This window comes from Fusarium subglutinans, assembly GCF_013396075.1.
Source record: "Fusarium subglutinans strain NRRL 66333 chromosome Unknown NRRL66333_c0000043, whole genome shotgun sequence".
Lineage (NCBI taxonomy): Eukaryota > Fungi > Ascomycota > Sordariomycetes > Hypocreales > Nectriaceae > Fusarium > Fusarium subglutinans.
The window spans coordinates 223,705-242,497 of record NW_023502106.1 but is presented as its reverse complement, the minus strand read 5'-3'; the positions used below and the strand labels follow the sequence as shown (position 1 = coordinate 242,497).

At 49.2% G+C, this 18,793-nt stretch overlaps 10 protein-coding genes across 10 annotated transcripts; 4 read left to right on the top strand and 6 right to left on the bottom strand.

Annotated features, from left to right (window-relative positions):
• Positions 1 to 72: 72 nt before the first annotated feature.
• Positions 73 to 2,003, bottom strand: FSUBG_4806 (general amidase; the record flags this gene model as incomplete). The annotated part of the gene is made up of 6 exons (XM_036682834.1): positions 73 to 206; positions 258 to 345; positions 399 to 1,274; positions 1,323 to 1,475; positions 1,522 to 1,644; positions 1,692 to 2,003. The coding sequence occupies 6 exons, from the start codon at positions 2,001 to 2,003 to the stop codon at positions 73 to 75; spliced, it is 1,686 nt and encodes a 561-aa protein (XP_036539728.1).
• A 483-nt stretch (positions 2,004 to 2,486) lies between these two features.
• FSUBG_4805 (uncharacterized protein) lies at positions 2,487 to 3,124 on the top strand (the record flags this gene model as incomplete). Its single annotated transcript, XM_036682833.1, has 2 exons — positions 2,487 to 2,756; positions 2,819 to 3,124. 2 exons carry the CDS (start codon positions 2,487 to 2,489, stop codon positions 3,122 to 3,124), a joined length of 576 nt encoding a protein of 191 aa, XP_036539727.1.
• A 415-nt stretch (positions 3,125 to 3,539) lies between these two features.
• Positions 3,540 to 5,320, bottom strand: FSUBG_4804 (major facilitator superfamily transporter; the record flags this gene model as incomplete). The annotated part of the gene is made up of 5 exons (XM_036682832.1): positions 3,540 to 3,884; positions 3,932 to 4,684; positions 4,731 to 5,093; positions 5,145 to 5,215; positions 5,269 to 5,320. The coding sequence occupies 5 exons, from the start codon at positions 5,318 to 5,320 to the stop codon at positions 3,540 to 3,542; spliced, it is 1,584 nt and encodes a 527-aa protein (XP_036539726.1).
• Positions 5,321 to 5,901: 581 nt separating this feature from the next.
• FSUBG_4803 (transcriptional regulatory protein pro-1) lies at positions 5,902 to 7,516 on the top strand (the record flags this gene model as incomplete). Its single annotated transcript, XM_036682831.1, has 4 exons — positions 5,902 to 6,271; positions 6,366 to 6,637; positions 6,704 to 7,055; positions 7,101 to 7,516. The coding sequence occupies 4 exons, from the start codon at positions 5,902 to 5,904 to the stop codon at positions 7,514 to 7,516; spliced, it is 1,410 nt and encodes a 469-aa protein (XP_036539725.1).
• A 66-nt stretch (positions 7,517 to 7,582) lies between these two features.
• Positions 7,583 to 8,700, bottom strand: FSUBG_4802 (5' 3' nucleotidase; the record flags this gene model as incomplete). The annotated part of the gene is made up of 4 exons (XM_036682830.1): positions 7,583 to 8,090; positions 8,142 to 8,335; positions 8,388 to 8,506; positions 8,556 to 8,700. 4 exons carry the CDS (start codon positions 8,698 to 8,700, stop codon positions 7,583 to 7,585), a joined length of 966 nt encoding a protein of 321 aa, XP_036539724.1.
• Positions 8,701 to 9,164: 464 nt separating this feature from the next.
• On the bottom strand, positions 9,165 to 11,451 carry FSUBG_4801 (uncharacterized protein; the record flags this gene model as incomplete). The annotated part of the gene is made up of 5 exons (XM_036682829.1): positions 9,165 to 9,375; positions 9,436 to 9,486; positions 9,658 to 10,138; positions 10,421 to 10,789; positions 10,848 to 11,451. The coding sequence occupies 5 exons, from the start codon at positions 11,449 to 11,451 to the stop codon at positions 9,165 to 9,167; spliced, it is 1,716 nt and encodes a 571-aa protein (XP_036539723.1).
• An 86-nt stretch (positions 11,452 to 11,537) lies between these two features.
• FSUBG_4800 (uncharacterized protein) lies at positions 11,538 to 12,423 on the bottom strand (the record flags this gene model as incomplete). Its single annotated transcript, XM_036682828.1, has 2 exons — positions 11,538 to 11,908; positions 11,970 to 12,423. 2 exons carry the CDS (start codon positions 12,421 to 12,423, stop codon positions 11,538 to 11,540), a joined length of 825 nt encoding a protein of 274 aa, XP_036539722.1.
• A 289-nt stretch (positions 12,424 to 12,712) lies between these two features.
• Positions 12,713 to 15,851, top strand: FSUBG_4799 (sterigmatocystin biosynthesis monooxygenase stcW; the record flags this gene model as incomplete). Its single annotated transcript, XM_036682825.1, has 13 exons — positions 12,713 to 12,773; positions 13,277 to 13,599; positions 13,667 to 13,742; positions 13,823 to 14,129; positions 14,192 to 14,385; positions 14,430 to 14,539; positions 14,589 to 14,639; positions 14,698 to 14,813; positions 14,870 to 14,959; positions 15,027 to 15,118; positions 15,344 to 15,508; positions 15,557 to 15,669; positions 15,747 to 15,851. The coding sequence occupies 13 exons, from the start codon at positions 12,713 to 12,715 to the stop codon at positions 15,849 to 15,851; spliced, it is 1,803 nt and encodes a 600-aa protein (XP_036539721.1).
• A 468-nt stretch (positions 15,852 to 16,319) lies between these two features.
• FSUBG_4798 (uncharacterized protein) lies at positions 16,320 to 17,600 on the top strand (the record flags this gene model as incomplete). The annotated part of the gene is made up of 4 exons (XM_036682824.1): positions 16,320 to 16,509; positions 16,678 to 17,200; positions 17,249 to 17,296; positions 17,345 to 17,600. 4 exons carry the CDS (start codon positions 16,320 to 16,322, stop codon positions 17,598 to 17,600), a joined length of 1,017 nt encoding a protein of 338 aa, XP_036539720.1.
• A 441-nt stretch (positions 17,601 to 18,041) lies between these two features.
• FSUBG_4797 (uncharacterized protein) lies at positions 18,042 to 18,425 on the bottom strand (the record flags this gene model as incomplete). Its single annotated transcript, XM_036682823.1, has 1 exon — positions 18,042 to 18,425. The coding sequence occupies one exon, from the start codon at positions 18,423 to 18,425 to the stop codon at positions 18,042 to 18,044; it is 384 nt and encodes a 127-aa protein (XP_036539719.1).
• Between the last annotated feature and the right edge of the window lie 368 nt (positions 18,426 to 18,793).

The following is an 18,793-nucleotide window of genomic DNA, read 5'->3' as shown; positions in this document are numbered from 1 at the left end:
GATTGGGATTTAGTCTAGTGTCATGGGTAAATCAGGCTTTCTTATGTATAGCTCGCTCTAATGAAATGACATCTAAAGTTTCTCTGCCCGTGAGTTTCTGATTGTCTTATCAACTATGCTCATTGCTCGAAGACATTCCTCGTCTCTGAATCGTGGTGCAATGATTTGGATTGCAGTGGGTGCACCGTCTGTGGCCTCGGGAATATCTAACATCTGTTAGCTACAGTGGAATAGACTTTTTATACGGTAAAACCTACAGTCAGGGTCGAATGTGGCCTTGGCCTTGACGTGCTCGGGGTCTTCGGACTTGGAAGAGTTGCCAAAAGGAATAATGCCAGCAGGGAACTGTCAACTTGTTAGCAAGTACATCGTTGAGTGGTGCGGTGATGTCAACTTACATCCAAGACATTCCACATCAGCGTATAGAGAGGAACACCATAGGTATCATGGGGGATAGCCGTGGTCGCAGCTCCAGGAGCGAGTATGACATCAAGCTTGTTATCGCGATACGTCTCCTGCCAAGCCTTAAGGTACTCAAAGCGAACCTCATTCAGACGAGACAACTTCGTAGGTGTGTCCAGATCCGGAGGAACAGGGAAGTTGCCGTTGGCAAAGGGATGGACAGCGATAGCCACAGAGTTGACAAGTGGCTCACCGATCTCTCGAGAGACGGTATCGAGATCAGGACCCATGAGACTGAATAGCTGGAATCCAATTCTTGCACCAAGACCGGCATTTCGCTTGGGATCTTGGGGGAGATAAACCAGCTTATGGCCTGCTTTCTCAAGCGCAGAAGCAGCCTTTGCTAAAGCGCGTCGAACAGGTGGATGAAGAGGATATTCGGGATCTTCAGCCATCACACCGATGGTAAGCTTAGTATCTGCCTTACCGAGCTCTCTCCAGGGGATATCTGCAACAGTAGGGTCATAGTTCCAAGGTCGTTGAGCAAGAGTAATTTTCATGAACAGCTCAAGATCCTCGATGGAGTTGGCCATAGGTCCACCGACTGGTGCAACACCAGGGAGATGATCCTTGGGAAATGGATATTCTGATTGACCTCCGAATGGAACACGTTCAGAAGTAGGTTTGAATCCGTAGATACCGCAGCACAGAGATGGAATGCGGATGGAGCCGGCGATGTCACTGCCGACGCCGAGGGGAGATCCTCTAAAGGCGATGAGAGCGCCTTCACCACCGGTCGAGCCACCTGCTGTGAGACTGGTGTTGTGAGGGTTGAGAGTTCGTCCAAAGATGTTGTTCTCCGAATCTGCTGTCTACAGGGTGTCAGAGAGTGCAGCTGATCGGTATATGATATAGCCTACCATCATTGTCTGGGGCAGGTTTGTCTTGCAGAATAAAACAGCTCCAGCGTCGAGCAACAAGTCAACGAGTGCAGAGTTGTGATCAGGCATTGGTTGACGAAGAAACTCGACATAACCAACGGTAGCATGATGACCTTTGACGCGATATGAGTCCTGGTTTGTCAGTAGAGTTTCTGATGTTGGAGTTGCTGCTGCATACCTTGAGACTAATAGGTAGTCCGTGGAGTGGACCAGCCAACTTTCCCGTTGTCTTTAATTGCTCATCAAGTTCCTTGGCTCTTTGGATGCCCTCCTTGAACATAATCTCCGTCAAACACGATGTCTACTTCTGTTAGTACACGTTCCAACAGCTGTCTCAGTGTCACATACCAATTGCTGAGCGAGACTTGCACGCTTGGAAAACGCCACAGTAACTTCCTCTGACGTGAGTTCTTGAGAATGTATCTTGCTCAACAACTCAGCAGCAGTATACCGCTCCGTAATGACAATCTCCTTCTCCGTCAAGAGTCCAGACCTGTGAACGGCCTTTGACTCAATAAGCTTGCTCCCATTCCCATCCCCAGTATTCTTCAGTCCATGGAGTTGTTTCTCTGGGATGAGCCATTCTGCCGGTACAGCATCTCGCTGCTTCTCGCGGTGCTGAGCAGCAATGGTCTTCCAGTTGGTGGTAGTAGCAGGCATGGTGAGTGATGTGAGGATGATGAGATGAGATTTGCTGGAGAGCTGTTTTTGGTCTCCGCATTGTTTATGAATGAGGAAAGAAAATAGGCAACGGAAGTCCGGAGTTCTAGATTGTCTAATCTCCCCCACAACAATACGGATAGACTACCCCATACTGCAAGCCGAGATAGCGTCGCCGCGAGATTTGGAGGGGGGTTGTTTTAGCTCCGCAGCGCATGTAATGCCCTCTTTTGGCAGTTGGAGCCGCCGCCGTATCGGCAAATTCAGGCGGCACGGAAACAGGGTCTGATCTGCAATGTTAATTCTTAGCATCATCGGTATCATTTCCGTAGCAGTCGCCGTATCAATCAGCGTATCAAGTCAAAAAATGATTTGTAAAGATAAAAGATGCCCTGGTCTTCCATATCAAGTACACTAGGTTTCAGCAAGATCCGATCTCAGATCTAACACTCCCTGCGCACTCCCCGGTCCATCACCTTCGGAATGACTTCTCACGTTCCATCCCCCGGAAACGACTTCTCTCCTTCCGAAGTCGATATCCCAACAATGCGCATGCCTTATCTAGAGTTCATCTACCGCATCGTTGCCGAGATGGACAAAGAGGGGGTCACCGAGATTGCAGGCATCGACGGCACCTCCAAGAGCAGAGTTGTCCTCCCCATCCAAGGCGGGCAAGTAAATGGTCCTCAGATCAAGGGAATCATCGTTGACAAGAGCGGCGCCGACTGGGCCGAAGTCATTAACCCCAATAAGGTGAATACCATGCAGAAAAAGACAAAAGCTTATCGTCGATTAGCTAGCTAACAGGGGTATAGTCTCTTGTTCGGTTAAATGCCATGTACACCCTGCGGACTCATGATAACGTACATATCCTTGTTAAAGCACAGGGCATCTATCGTACTGGACCTGGAGTGGAGGAGCAGGTGGGAGAGCGGGATACCGTTACGCAAGATGAGATGGAGTATTTTACGCATATTAAGTTTGAGGCCCCTGGTGATAGTTCCTATGGCTGGTTGAACACTGTTGTTGCTATTGGAGTCATGATCATGTCAGAGGGGAGACCGATTATTGACTGTTATCGGTTGACTAACTTTCCTGGAAAGGGAGCTGCAAACTTGTAGACAGATGGATAACTGATAAAATAACATAAAATTTTACATCATATCTTTGAGCTGAAGATTCCATGTGGGGCTTAATGATCCGGGAATAACTGCTTTTCGTATGTGGTGTGCCTCAAGCACGTAACGATCTCCCTGGGCTGGGTGAGGCTGAGTCTAAAACGCCGCCGAGTTTCTAAAGGTGTGACATGCCCCAGCAAAGTACGATACAGCCAATAGAACGTCGGCTGTTTGACTACGGAAAACTGTAATCCAAGTCTGTTCATCCCAAATGAAACTTGACAGAAACCTGAGTTTTGAGATGAAAGAGAGTATGAGTAAATTGATGATACCTAAACTAACAAGACTACAACATATCAAGTCCCAACATCGTCCACGGATTCTTATCCCCATGTCATTGATCCATCGTAAAGTCCTGTCAAATACGCGACCGCTTCTCGACCAGCTTCCAATAGCGAGGTGCCAAAGTAGTGCGAATCTTCTTGCCGTAGATAATCATGGGCACAAAGAGAGAGCCAATAGCGAATGCAATGCAGCCACTGATGATGAACATGTTGGTAAGACCCATAGATGTCATCCAAGGAACAATGGCAAAAGTGACACCAACAGAGACAGCGTTTCGCAAGAAAGCAATGCCGATGAAGGCTTCAGCGACGAGTTCACGATAAGTATCAATGATCAGAGTAAAGGTGATATCGCCGTTGGCACCGAGTCCAAAAGCAAAGAATGCTCCACCGAGGGAGGGATAGATCCAGTGCATGCCCTAAAGAATGTCAGTGAAAAATACTAAGATCAAGGAGGTCAACTTACGCGAGCAGCTGTAGCGCCAAACATGATGATTCCACCAGACATGAAAAATGTAGGAATGACAAGAGGATACAGCCGCATCTCAGGCTCGTAGACACCACCGTTGCGTCGTGCAAGTCGAACAACAGTCCAGTCTGCAAGAGGCCCTCCATAGATACTTCCAAAGATGTTGCCAACAAACGGACCAAGAGCCATGTATCCAATACCAGCGGTATTGAAGTTATAAGGAGGAGCCGAGAAGACAATGGAGATGATTTGCATGAAGATGACAAGCCAGCAGACTCCAGAAGCAAACTGTAGAGCAGTAAACATGACGTGGGGAAGGGTGATGACATGGAACGGCATCATGAACAAGCGAGGAAGGTTTTCGCCTGTCGTGGTAGTCAAACGCATGCACTGACGGTATGAGTTCATGGGAATGGTAGGATCCGTATGAGTGCCAACGGTGACAAGTTCACTGCCGACCTTGTTTTTGGAGTCAATGTCTGTCTCAGTGGGGTTCTGCTCTGAAAACGCTTCGTCGTGCTCTGCCTCGCCGACCGAGAGGGGAATGTACTTTGTCTCCTCGAAGGCAAAGAGGAAGGCGACGAAGAGGACGGTGAGGCAGATGGACAAGGTGTAGTACGACCATCGCCAGCCTTGGTTGGCAGCTTGTGTGCCGGAGGCCATGGGGGTGAGAAAAGAACCGACCATGACGGCGGTGAAGTAGACAGCATTAGCAGATCCACGATGATGAACAAAGAAGAGGTCAGAGATCTACAGCTATCAGTAAGCGGCCTTGAAGTTGAGGACGTGGACTTACAGTCATCTGAACAGCCGTCTCATTGATAGCACCACCAAGACCGGTAATGACCATGGTGATGATCAACTCAGGATAGCTCTGCATCCTCGCCGTCCACCACGAGACACCAGCAAGAACAGCAGTGGAGAGGATATACGCAGAACGACGCCCATACTTGATAGAAGGGGGGATGAAGAACAAGCAACCCATGGCCAGACCAGCTAGCTGGGCGGATTGGGCATTGGTCAACTGCTGAATGGTGACGCCCATGTCAACAGTCATCTGCTGCCAAAAGACAGTCTGGATAGAGAGATTGGTAAAGGCGGCGATCGTGACGGCGATCGACAGCCCAAAGTTCAAGAATTTTCGCCATGTAGGCCAATTCTAAACGCATTAATTGAAGGTTTTACAAATGATGAATGAAGTATAGCTCACGAGAGGCTCATTGGGGTCCCTGGAGGGCGTTGGCTGCAGAACGAAGCGCGACGCGTCGGTAGCTGACTCTACTGTAAATCAATCAGTCAAATTGTCGATGGTGAAGCAGGTCATGGTGTTTTACCCAAGATCAGGCGGGCTTCTCCCGGGATGGGGACGCGATCGGTGGAGGTCATGATGGGGCTTGGGCTCGCTTGGAGAATTGAAAATGGGGAAGAAAGTGGAGGTTGAAGCTGGACTGAATCGTATGATGAGAGGCAAGCACAGGGACTATATATCCTTTTCAAATCTCAGCGATATCAAAAAAAAAAAAAGTAGTGTAGTGTACAGCCACCAACATGCAATGTACTGAGTCTTGTTCTGCACGAGACAGACTTGATACGGTGCGTCAACAGTGAGCGTACGAGGTATAGGGGGTCAAGGGTCTGTGTGCGATTAGCTTCACTCTCTACAGGAATCCCTGTCGAGGTGGTATCTGCAAATCACGAGCAGAGACCATTCCCCCGCATTCTGGCTGTTCCCACATACGAGACCAACAGACTTTGTGTGGCGATAAGAAGATGTCCCGCCCGTAGACGATCTAAACTGCTTTAGGGAGATACACGCGCGGCGCCTCTTTCACCCCTTTTCGTCTATAAACTTCCATCCCCAGCCCCGCAAAGTCAGAATATCGCCTCCTTTCGTACACGCACCCAAACAATCCCTGAGCCCCCAAGATCTTTAAGGCCCCAGAGATAGACAAGACAAGACACGCACTATGGCCCGATCTCGCGGAGGCTGCCTGAACTGTAAAGCCCGCAAGCGAAAATGCGACCAGGCTCGCCCGGAGTGCCACGCTTGCTCCCAAAGGGGCATGAGGTGCCAGGGTTACTCGACTCCCCTCCGCTGGGTCAATGGCGTCGCTTCTAGAGGCAGATTTGCCGGCGCTTCTGTGCCCGACGCGTCATTGGTCGCGAATCAAGGGCCTGAGAGCAATCAGGACCTCATGTCGATGGATTCCGAGACTTCCTCTGCTCCTAGGCACGATACGTCGAGTCCTGCGTCGGGCTCAATCTCGTCGTCTGCCTTTTCACCCCAGACCATTGGCGTGCCGTCAGCAGACGCTCAAGACCCGAGATTCCAGAGATGTATGTTGTCATCATTCATTCACTTTACTGGCTCCTCATTTGATACCGAGGTAGGTACTTCATTGTAGTTGGTGCTAATTAATTGTCTCGCTAGTCATGAACAATGGCCTCAATCGGCTGTACTCCACGGAAGCCAGCTCTTGGATCAAGCCCTTCTTTGAGCAGATGGCTTATCAGAGCCCGGCGCTGGTCATGATCGCTGGTGCGATACAGCTCTACATGGACGACGGGAATCGCGGCATGTCTGTCAAGTCGATGGAATACACCGACCTGGCCCTGCAGACGTTCCGACAAGAGCTTTCCGCCCGGTATGAGCGAATGCACCTCGCGACAATATGCGCTGGCTTGCTAGTCTGTTCGCTCTGTGTACGTGTTCCCCTTCTTTTCCTGCTTATTCCCGGCGCGAGTCTCGGAAATTAACGTACCGTCCAGCTACTGCAGACCCAACCGTGGACAATGTACCTCGAGCTCATTGTCGACGTCTACGATCTCAAGACCAAGCTCAGCACCGTTGGACAAATTTCCAATGATCTCCATACCCAACATCTCCTCGAAGTTCTTGGTGTAATGGATCTTCCATCCAGCGTCATCGGTCGAGTAAATCCTTCCATCGGCGTCTGGAAACTCTTCCGTCGTCTTCAAGATGATCGCGACGAAGGCAGAGCGACAGGTGTAGAAGTCGTATCAGGCATTCCCCGCTCCCTCCTCGATATCTTTGCTAGCATCATGGACAACGATCCAGAGTATACCGAGACGCGCTTCTGGGACTGGCCGGGACAGGTAGGTGAGTCGCTGCAGTGCCACTACTGGGAATGCTGGCGCTTGGCAGGCATACTGGAGATCCGTCGTCGGCGGAGAATGGAGCGGAAAGCGAGAGGGCTGCCCGACCGAGAGGACGGCACGTCGAGCAAAGGCCCAGATACAGAGGTCGTTCTATGCCGTCTCATCTCATCGATAGATGCCCTGCAAAAGGCCTTTGAAGAACCTCGCAATCAACACCTCCTCGTCCACAACGGCCTTCCATATGCAGTCGTCAACGCAGGTCTAGAAGTCCCCCTCCTCAAACAACATCCAACATGGAAAGCAACCCTCGACGATGTGAGGAATTCGTTGCTCGGCACAGATTCCTTTGATCTAATCAATACTATTTTCGAAATGCTCGATGAGGCGTGGGCGAACGGGACAAATACTTTTGACATTGAGAGCGCAGCACGCTCCAGGAATCTTGAACTTGCTATTTTTTAAAGGGCGTTGGGAATAATCGGCGCATGATGCACTCAAACTCATGACTCTCTTCTGTACTACGGACTACTATTTATCGCCTGAAATAAATGACGCAACTCGCTGGATGAGAGACTTTGTATACTCCGTGCTGGGCGCCGAGTAGTCAACCGTGTAGAAGGACACAGACGCCTTGCCATTCTCAACTACGTATGTCTCGCCGGGGAGAGAGCAGTCACCATTGATGCAGGCATTCACACCAGCGGCGTAAGGCTTGATGTTGGCCCAAGTAAACGTTCCCTTCTCTTTGTCGAGGACAGCTTCATTGACGTGAGCGTTTCCAGTGAATCGCGTCTGCACGAAGTCTGGGTTCTGGTTCTTCTTTGTCAAGACGGGTAGATTGACGTTGACGCCGTAGCCAAGTGGGAGAAGAGGACCGTTCTTGGGGGAGGTAGCGATGAAGTTCTCGACGAACTTGACCGAGGCTTGAGCGGCCCATGTAGCGGGGTTGGTTCGGTTCTTGACCTCAAAGTAGGGGACTTCTTGGTTGCTTGCAGAAATGGCAATAGCAGGAAGTCCACGGTTGGTAGCGGCATATCTATACGTCGTCAGTTCAGACATCTTCTTGTTGGGTTGGGGAATGCCTTACGCAGCGCCCGCAGTGCCAGATAGGGTCCACACGAAGCCTCCCAGGTTGGTTCCATAGTTGGGGCCAGTAACGACAAGATCAGGAACGCTAAAGTTGGCGAACTTGGGGAGAACATAATCCAAAGCGACGAACGTGCAGGCAGCGGGTGTGCCGTTGTAGTACCAGATCTGGCTGTCCTTTGGATCGTGTCCAACCTACGTCATGTCATGTTAGGCCAATTCGACGGCAATTCTTGGAAGAACATACGGAAGGTGCACCCTTGGGAATCAAGTCATATTGCGACGGGGCAGTCAAGTTTCCTTCGGTGGTGAAATCAGAGGTACCGCCTTTGCCGCTCTGCTTTGTCGCGGGGGCAACAACCCAAACTGCAAGCACGTCAGCATTGTATCTCGACATCATGAAGAGGTAGCTCACCATTGTGACCCTTCTCCTTGAAAATGCGATACATCTCGCGTAAGTTCCCAGAACCGAAGCCATCATCATTGCCCAGCAGAATATTCAATGCATTAGCACCTGAAGAGAGCAGGGCTGCTCCAGCGATGAAGGAAGATAGACGCATCGTCACAAAGATCCGGGGTATACAGTTGCTATCGTAGTAACGCCAAGTGCCAAAAACAAGAGAAGAAGTGCCCCAAATCAATCAATTGAGCGATGTCGACGATCTTTTATCTAAGCAAAGTCAACGGAGAGCGGCCATGTCCGTTATCGCATTGCCAAGCCTTCAAAAGTTCCCTTGTCTATCATTATAGTACCTATCGCCTCGCGTGCTCTCCTTCCAAAAGTGGACAAGGTGAGAAGACGATGAACATGGCTCTTGATACTGCACTATCAATTCTTGTAGTGTTTTGCTAGGTGTGGAGATAATCATCTAGCGTGCTTATCTATCGCACGCGGGGTTGGGACCAACCCTGTGATTGACAAGGCTACCCGGATATTACGGCGACAAAAGATCCTGGTTTCTCAGTAGAGGAACAATAATTGTCCGTTAAAGTTTGATATGCTTATTCACTAGCTTGGTTACCGCTACAGAAGACTCAAGATGATGGCGCTAACACAAAGAAAGATCGTCGCAGCCGCCAAACCTCCAGCTCGAGGCGCCGAGTTCTCCTCTTCCTCTTCCTCTTCCTCTTCCTCTTCCTCTCCATCGTCCTCATCCTCTTCATCATCCACTTGCAACTTCAACTGGGGCTTTCGACTACCCGGAACAACCTGGTCCGGGGCTATACATATCAGCCTATTCATACCAGATGCTGAAAATAGCAACGGTATGGTCTGCTGAACCATCAAATCATACCTATCAAAGTTTTCCCGATCCTCATCACCGGTACGCCCAGTCAGCAACCCACTGCCAAAAGTTATGTAACCTTCTGGCAGATCAAGATATGGCATCTTATTTACCGAACAACGCGCCGAGGAGAAATTCCGTGGGGTTGCCGAGAAAAATAGTTAGCGTATATAGATAGTTAAACGTTCGAGACTGATCAAGAAAGACATACTTTGAGTTATAAAAACGTACTCCCTACATTCGTCGCTGAGGCCCAGAGAATACAAATTCGGACATCTAGCAGCGCGCCCTATACCATCACGCGTAGGATTCTCGAACTCCCCGATGCATTTCTCGCTCATGACGCCTTTGCATGAGTGATTTGCGTACGGCGTGTTCTCAGGAGCATCCATATCTGGGGGGTTCTCGGAGGTCCTGTTTACAGCTTTCAACATGGACGAGCAGACCAGTATATCTTGTCCGGCTAAAGTCGTCGGGCCTGCAAGTGTTTTAGGACCGCTTATAAAAACGGCGGTATCGACGCCTCCAAATACGCGGGCACCTATTGCACGTTTGTCGGTTACAGCGGCGGTTATGTACCATGGCAAACCCTGTCCTGCGACTTTGGTGCGCGCTGTGCGTGTTGAGTTGTAGATCAAGCGGCCATCGTTAACGCGTCGGATCTCAGAAGGGCAGTCTTCGGGCAGCGAGGAATTCTGCGCGAGACATATTCCTGCCAAGTGTAGGAAGATAACCGCGAATATCCCAAACATTCTTTGGATTTTGGTAACAATGATGAACTTGCAACGATAAATCTGAGCATCGAGGAGCCCCCGTCAGAGGGGAATGGCAAGATACCTAGATATACCCTTTATGCTTTTGGCCCCCATTTTACATGACTTCATTGTAGTCCTCGGCGTTTGCCTGTTTAGCTGTGCCAAGCAACCTTTTAAGCTTATTCGCTAGCCTAATTATACTACAGCCTATAGGAGAGTGAACATCATGACGACAGTACTGAGGAAAACAAACCCCAAACCTCCAACTCGTGACGCCATGTTCTCATACCCTTCCTCACCCTCACCCTCATCGTATTCATCTTCCTCAGCTTCTCCTAGCTTAAGCTCGGGTTTTCGACTGCCCGAGACAATGTTATTCGGAGTAATGCACACCAACTTCCTGTCACTGATACCACCGCCCGATACCACCGTGAATATTGGAATAGTCTGCTGAACTCTCATATCATAAGAGTCAAAGTCATCGTAGTCGTCATCACCTGTCTCCCCTGAAGAGATAGAACCGCCATACGTCCAATAGTCAACAGGAACATCGAGATTTGGTATGTTGCCGAGTGTGCAACTGTCCGTGGAAATATTCCGCGGCGAGACTAAGCGGAAGAAAATAATTAGCCATACAGTAAGACGTTAGAGGGGCCTCCAAGTTACCTAGCTGGTACAAAGTAAGGTGCTTCTTGCATTGAGCGCTGAGGATAAAGGCCGCGGAGCTGGGACAGCCTCCACTAGTGCGTATCGGGAGAGTCGAATTCTCCAATTCCTCGATACACGCCTCGCTTATGACGCCTTCACAAGACTCATCTGCATCGTCTAGGTTCTCAGAGCTGCTGTTTAGTCCTTGGAACATGAACGAACAGACCCCGACGGACTTGTCAGCAACTAGGTATCGAGGAACGCTTATAAAGCCCTTGATCCACTGCCTGGAGTGAGCGCCGTCGAATGTACGGTTTTGGTCCCGTTCATCGGTCACAGCAGTACTGATGTACCATGGAGTCTTTGCTCCCTCGAACTCAATGGGCAGGGTACCCAATGCGTTAAAGGAAATGGCGCGCTTGTCGACATTATCTGTAAAGTCGCTGGGGCTGCAGTCTTCTGATGGTGAGGAACCTTGAGCGAGGCATGCCCCCAAAAGGTATAACCACACAAGTGCAAACATGGTGAGAATTATGTATAGTTCACTAGTAATGCCAGACTGATAGTTAAAGTAAAGTCGTGCACCGTCGAGGGCAGAGGTGGCCTTATAAATATCCTTCATATTTTAGCCCCCAACTATATGACTTCATTACAGTCCTTGGCGTTTGCCTCTCACTGGCTTTAAGCTTATCCAATAGGCTGGTTATGCTACAGAAGGCTACAGATCATAACAACGCCAACGCCAAGCAAAACAGCCCCCAGCCCCCCAACTCGCGACGCCCTGTTCTCATCTTCTTCTCGATCTCCTAGTTTCGACTCAGGTTTCCGACTGCCCGGAACAACCTGATCAGGAGCAATGCAAAACAGCTTGCTTTCACTACTATCATTGCCGTTTGATACAGCCATCAACACAGGAATACTCCGCTGAACTCTTTCATCGTAGCGATCGAAATCCTCGCGATCACCATCACCATCAAATCCTGCCCAATCAGTGCCGAAAGTGGTGTAATTGGCTGGAAGGTCGAGATACGGCATCTTGTCGAGCGAACAGCGCGTTGAGGAAAAGTTCCGTGCTATGCCTGGGGGGAAGAACACTTAGTTAGTGATACAGCCAGATGCCGGAGAATAGTTAGTACCTACTAATGCCGCCAAATACTTGTTCTCTACATTCCTCGCTCAGGTCAGGCATTATTGAGGTGAAATCGGGACAAGGTTGGCCGAGCGCAGGGACAAGCATAGTTGCATTCTCATATTCCTTGACACACTTGTCGCTAATGACCCCTTTGCAGGAATATTGCGCATCAGTGGGATTGTCAGAGGTTTTGTTGACACTTCCCATCATGTGTGAGCAGACCCGGATGTCTCTTCCATCTGGACTTGCACCATATCCATGCGGAACGCTAACAAAGACACTGAGCTCCTGACTCGAGTCGAGCTCAGAGCTGCGCCCAGCGACGAACTCGCCATTTGGGGGGCGCACGTCGGTTATAGCGGTGGTTATGTACCATGGCTTCGACTGTCCTTTGAATTTGTAGGACAGTGTGCGTGTTGAGTTGTAGATCAAATGGTCCTCGCCTACACGCCGAAGTTCCATGGGGCAGTTAGAGAGCGAGGCGGCACATGTTCCCGATAGGTATAACAGGATGACTGAACAAAATCTGTATCTGTATAAGTTGTCCATTCTTAACAAAAATGGGATATCAGTAGCACCACGGAACCGAACTCCTTGATGCTTTTTGGAGAGGAGCGCTAGAATGAATGAATGAGATTATTGCTACTCGGGGGCATAAATCTCAAGATAAATAGGCACTCTTGGCATTTCGGCCCCCAACTACATGACTTCATCGCAGCCCCGGAGTTTACCTAATTAAGAATCCTTCACAATGCAAATCCCCTGCTCAGCGCGTTGTCAAAGCGCCAAGGCGGCGCAAACTGGGCCAAGACGTGCTAATTGGTGATCATCGCTTAAAATCTCCGGTATCCGAAACGGATTGATATGTTGGTCGGGAGAATGACGTATTACTACATATCAGTTTTGACGAATGGCTGTTTCTATGCTACTTATGATGGAAATAATTTGGGGGCCATCCATGCCTGGACTTTTCCTGTTTTTAAGTTGAATCTGATCATTCGGAATTGATATATTGGCGACTTGAAAGCTTTACAGCTACCTACTCAAACCATCAAGGATTATATAAAGCTCAATGTAATGCCCTAGGGGCATGGGGAGGAGCAATGAAATCAAACCGATATCTCCAACATCCATTTCATCGCCTTGATTAAGTCATCGTCACTTTTGATAGCACTCCGTAAAGGAAAGTTCATAAAGGCATGTGGGAAGCCTGCGTACACACTCACTCTAACGGGGATTCTAACTTGTAGTTAGCAAAAATACTCCCATCTAAAAGTTAGTATATTCACTCACCCTGCTTTCTGCAACCTCTCAGCGTATGCGAATCCGTCGTCGCGAAGAGGGCTGTCCAACTCACCCTTCTTGATTCCAGGACTCAAGTTCTTCACGGACCCCGAGTCGAACAGTCGTCCTGGAAACCTGTTTTCGGAGAAACTTCACTCTGACTACCATAACAATCCAGAGACTAGATATCATATCCCTTTCGCTCCTATTGGGGACCCTGGAAACAGGAGACTAAAAGTCATCACGATCGAGGCCGGTCTGGCTGGTGTTATACTAGCCTACAACATCGAGAAGCATTGCCCTAATGTGGAACATGTAATTTACGAGAAGAACCCAACAGTCGGCGGAACTTGGGTAAGGCTTTTCCCTTTTTTATACTTCCCTTGTTGAATTCACTGGTTAGCTGACAAGGAGTCACTAGTACCAAAACCGATATCCTAATGCCGCATGCGATTCCCCGACCTGTACATATCAGTTCAACTTTGCCATCGACCCCGGTAAGATATCCCAATATATCTTCTGATGGATGATTCAATAAGCAAGTCATCAAAAACTAGGGACACTAACATTTCCATAGAGTGGGAGAAGTTTCTGTCAGGATCTGACTACCTACGCCAGTATGTGGCTAAAGTTGTAAAGAAGCTCGACCTCGAGAAGTATATGACGTTCAACTCGAGAGTGATCGAAGCCCGCTTCGACGATAAGAAAGGTATATGGGATGTCAAGATTGAGCAGACGGCGAGTGACGAGAGCAAGAAGACCTTCACCGGCGACTGCGACCTCCTCCTAGGCGCAGTGGGTATCCTGGATCGCTGGGAGTACCCAAAGATCCCTGGCCTCGAGTCGTTCAAGGGTCAAGTGATTCACTCGGCCGACAGGACAAAGTGAGACGCCCAGTCTTTTCCTTCTTCCGGAATGTCTTACTAACGCGTCGGGTACTTCCTAGGTGGAAACAGTACACCAAAGATAAATGGGCAAATGATGAAATCGCTGTCATCGGGTCAGGAGCAAGCGCGTATCAGGTCGTACCAGGTATGCAGCCTTACGCCAAAAGAGTACACAGCTTTCTCCGCACACCGGCGTGGTTTTTTGCCCAGATGTCTTCTTTTGGTGGAGACCCTCGACCACAGGATTATACATGTCAGTGCCGTAGGATATCGAACCCCATTGCTGGATTTACGAAGCTGACCGTTGGTGTTTGGAGCCAGATACCGAAGAGGAGAAGTCCCTCTTCAGAAAGGACCACGGCGCTATGCTCAAGCACGCAAAGGCTAATGAGAGTGTTTTGATGATGGTTTGTTCCCTTCTACCTTCAGTTTGCGAATATGACTGAAAGAGTGCAGCTGCAGCATATGATGGTGAAGCACGGCCCTGCGTATCACCAGGCCCGAAAGGTACGTCACAGTTGGTTATTTGCTAGAGCCATCTTCTGATCATGTTTTCCTGTTTCAGACTTTGACGGAGAGGACTCGCAAGTGGATCAAAGATGACGACCTGTTTGAAAAGCTGATTCCTTCTTGGAGTCCAGGCTGCCACCGAATCACTCCTGGCGACCCATTCATGGTAGCGTGAGTCCACTCCAGCAACAACATACTGTGAAATGCATCTTATAGAAATAATCTAGTATCCAAGAGCCCAATGTTGATGTTCATTTAACGGGTGTCTCACGAGTCGACGAGAATGGAGTCTTTGGTGACGATGGCACCTACACCGCGTGCGACTGGCTTTGGTGCGTAACGATTTCTGATCAACGGTATGACCTCTAAATATCTGAAAAACAGATGTGTCCTACCGAACTCCCTTCCCCTTGATCGGGTTGGACGACTACGACCTTCGCAAAGAGTGGCATACCGTCCCAGCGAGCTATATGGGTGTAGGTATTCGAGAGTTCCAACCTGGAGGCGCATAGCTGACTGTCCTAGCTGATGGCGCCCAAGATACCGAATTATATGAGTAAGCCTATGGTGTAATCAAGACCAAGTACTGTCTCTAACGTACGCACCAGTGTATCTCGGTCCAAACTGTCCAGTAAAGAATGGAAGCATTACTGGTTGGTAGAATTATCCTCGCTAGACGACATGCACTCAAACCGCCATAGGTCTCCTGGAAGCAATCGTCGGCTACACAGTCAAGGTAATCAAGAAGATGCAACGAGACAACATCAAGTATTTTGTCCCCCGCCAAGACGCTACCGATGAGTTCAACGACCACGCTCAGTCGTGGTTCAAAGGCACTGTATGGGAGGAGAACTGCAACGCCTGGTGTAGGTTACATAGTATCCACAAGTCATTAGATGCTGACTCCTGAGTAGATAAGAACAGAAAAACAGGGCGCGTAGATGCTATTTGGCCAGGAAGTGCTCTCCATTTCCGGGACGCCATCGAAGATCCTCGCTGGGAGGACATGGAGATCAAGTATCATTCGGTAATAACTTGGACCTGGTACTGCCTATTGATGACGCTCGCTAACTTTTGCTGTTTCACAAGCGTAATCGATTCCAGTATCTTGGATATGGGTTCGCCCCGGTCGACCTTAGCACTTCTTCTGAGGCAGACCGTAGTCCATACCTCAAGCTAGAGAACCTCGATCCGCGATTTTACGAATAGGTATTAAGCGCAGGTTGACGACCTTGAAATAGAAGGAAGTCGGCCTGCAAGAGGCCTGGTCTCTATAGTCAAGGTAGCCAAATTGAAGTCATTACAGTGATAAAATAGTACCAAGGACATATGAACATGAATTCTAGCCAACTCCGTGAGCGCTGGTCAACTGATATCAATTGCGAAACCAGCACGTGGCAATCAAACCCAACATCCGCAACTTCGGGTATGACCAACCGAAGACGAATAGACCAAGTTATGCCGGAAGTTCCGTGATCGACACACTTGCCTAGGCACAATTTGTGCGGGGGAAGCGGAGGCTTCGGCACCAACTGACCCCCAGATTTCTCCGGGTTCTCCAGATTTCCCACTTCTTCCTCGTATACGGACTCCCCTCATTTTCGCTCCCATCTGTCAGGTTGCAAGATCTCAATCTTTCATTCTAAACAAACCACCTCTTATCTCTTTGCATAAACAATGACAAGCAGAACCTCGATAAATGACCGCAAGTCTAGAAAACGAGAGCTGGATCGTAAATCCCAGCGATTAGCCCGCCAACGAACAAGAAGTCGTATGGCACATCTCGAAACATTGGTGGCTAGTTTCCAAGAGGCAGACGAGGATGCTCGCTTCTCCTCTCTGATCGAACAGCTCTCCGAGTTGACCAGTGAGCGAGATAGACTAAAAGGGCTTCTGCAGACTCTTGACTTTATCATCCGCAGTCACCTTGACAAAGCCCCTGCAGCAAGGCCCGTTCCATCCTCTGCGGTCCCCAAAGATAGTTCTGCACAGCCTCAGTAGAGGGGGCCTGTTATTCCAGACTCTCGACAAACAGACTTCTTTCCATTACGTTCTTCTGGGATTGAGAATGCCGACAGTGCTCCATCAAGGAACAGTAGCGACGGGGCCCAGGCTGGGCATAACCCTGAGTCCCTGGATATAGATCATCTTCTGTTCCAGCTACCTCCTCTATCCCAAGACTTCTTTCACGCTGCGCTTCCACAGGTTGCCCCACTAGAATGTGAATGCATGCTCGGGACATCGTACGACACAGGCTCGACGCTTAGCATCTGGCGCCAACTCAATGATCTCTACCAGCCATTGGTCCACGCAGACCTCGCAGCGGAGGACAGAGAAAGCGAAGATTCAATTATCCGTGCCGTGCTATACGGGTGGAATAGTGTCGGTGCAGCGGGACGAGCGCTAACCACTTACCGTACGCTCCGCACCGTAGATGAGCTTCACGGTGTGAAGCCCAATCCTACCGACCGACTGGCTCTATTGGGAGTGATGCGTCTGATGCTGATAAGCCAGAGCAGCACAAGAAAAGCCGAGCTACCACGTTGGCTCCAAGCCAGGTCAGTGCCCTTCCGCGAGCTTGACGTCCAACACTAACTCTGCCCCAGGCCATCTCAGAACCTTCCTCATGCAGCCGCTATCGACTTTGTCTTCTGGTGAGAGAGTACTGCCTTGCTTTCGCTATAGCTAATAGAAAACCCCAGGCCCGGTGTGCGAGAGCGTATGGTCTTCTCGGAGCATGAATACTGCAGCGGCTCTTTTTGGCGCGGTGCGTATTCGAGCACAAGGCTCATATGGCCTCTCAGACTGTCTGATGCCTATGTACTGAACTCGGTGACTGGTAAATTTCACTTTTCGCCGTCCTTCCGCATGTTTATTCGGGATCTGAGGAACTGGACTGTCTCACCCGAGTTTTTAAAACAATATCCAGAGCTACACAATGATATCAAAGGATACTGAGCCCTGTTAAGAATACTATGATAATATTAAGTAGGACATTGAGTAGGGTTTAGATCTTGGTTAAATGAAAGCTGAGAGTTATGTATGAAGACCTTAAATGTACCTAGTGAATAGAAACAGGTAGAGGTCCAAGTGTGACTCTAGCCACTGGTTGAGGAAGAATATTCAGTTAGGCCACTTCGTACTGTTGAATATAAGTAGTAGGAAGCTCTGTATTGCCGATTTAAACTGATCTAGTATCTAGAATGAGTCTAGAACAACACTACGACGAAATAAATATTACGTTTAGCTAATCCAGAATCCACTCCCTTACGAGTATATTTAGTTCTTAAAATATCGTTCTCATATTCTCGTTCCCAGTCACTAATATGCATCTAACATAAAGACACACACTCGATACTTCTACCTAGGCCGCGTTGATGGCACTGTTGGTAGATGCCCTTAAGCACTGCACCGATCAATGACAAACCAATGGCCATCAAGGCTCCATGTGCCATAATGATAACCTCCACCATTTTGATGATTAAAGCATTGGTTGATGATATTCTCATACGCGTCCCAGCACATCTGCTGCGGCATTCCTGGGCCTTGGTACTCGAAATGGCATTTGCCAGAGTTACGACCGTTCTGGCAGGTTCGCTTCCAGTTTCCCTGTCCAACCAGAGTAGTGCAGAATATCTCGCGATCTTTGTAGTTTCCAGTTCTGTCGGTACAAGCTCCAATGCTGTCGCTGCCTACTCCATAGCCGCCGCACTCTGCAGCCTCGGTTATGTAAAGGTTTGCAGCCAGGCTAAGGGCGCTCAGGAAGAAGTTTCCGGCCTTCATTATGACGATAATAATTGAACTTGATGACTTGTCAGTCGTGGGAACCTTCAAACATGGTAGGAGTTGTTACTCACGATACTAGGAAAGCGAAGTGAGAGTATTATTGGAGATTAAGGCTTGAAGACTTGTACTAATCTTTAAAGGTTCTTCTGGACTGGGTATCAGGCTTTATAGCTGTATTTACCTGTCCTACACGACTCTTGCAGCCTTGAAATGTCTCGGAAAGTTTGCCGTGGCCCGTCATAAGCGGGCTTGGCAGAGTCGGTCTCTGTTACTGTGGAGACTTGCTCCGTCTTTCGATTTGCCAATGGCCTCAAAATGCCGATCCCAGTTCAGCTTTCATGCAGAGTTACTCTTGGCATTGTAAC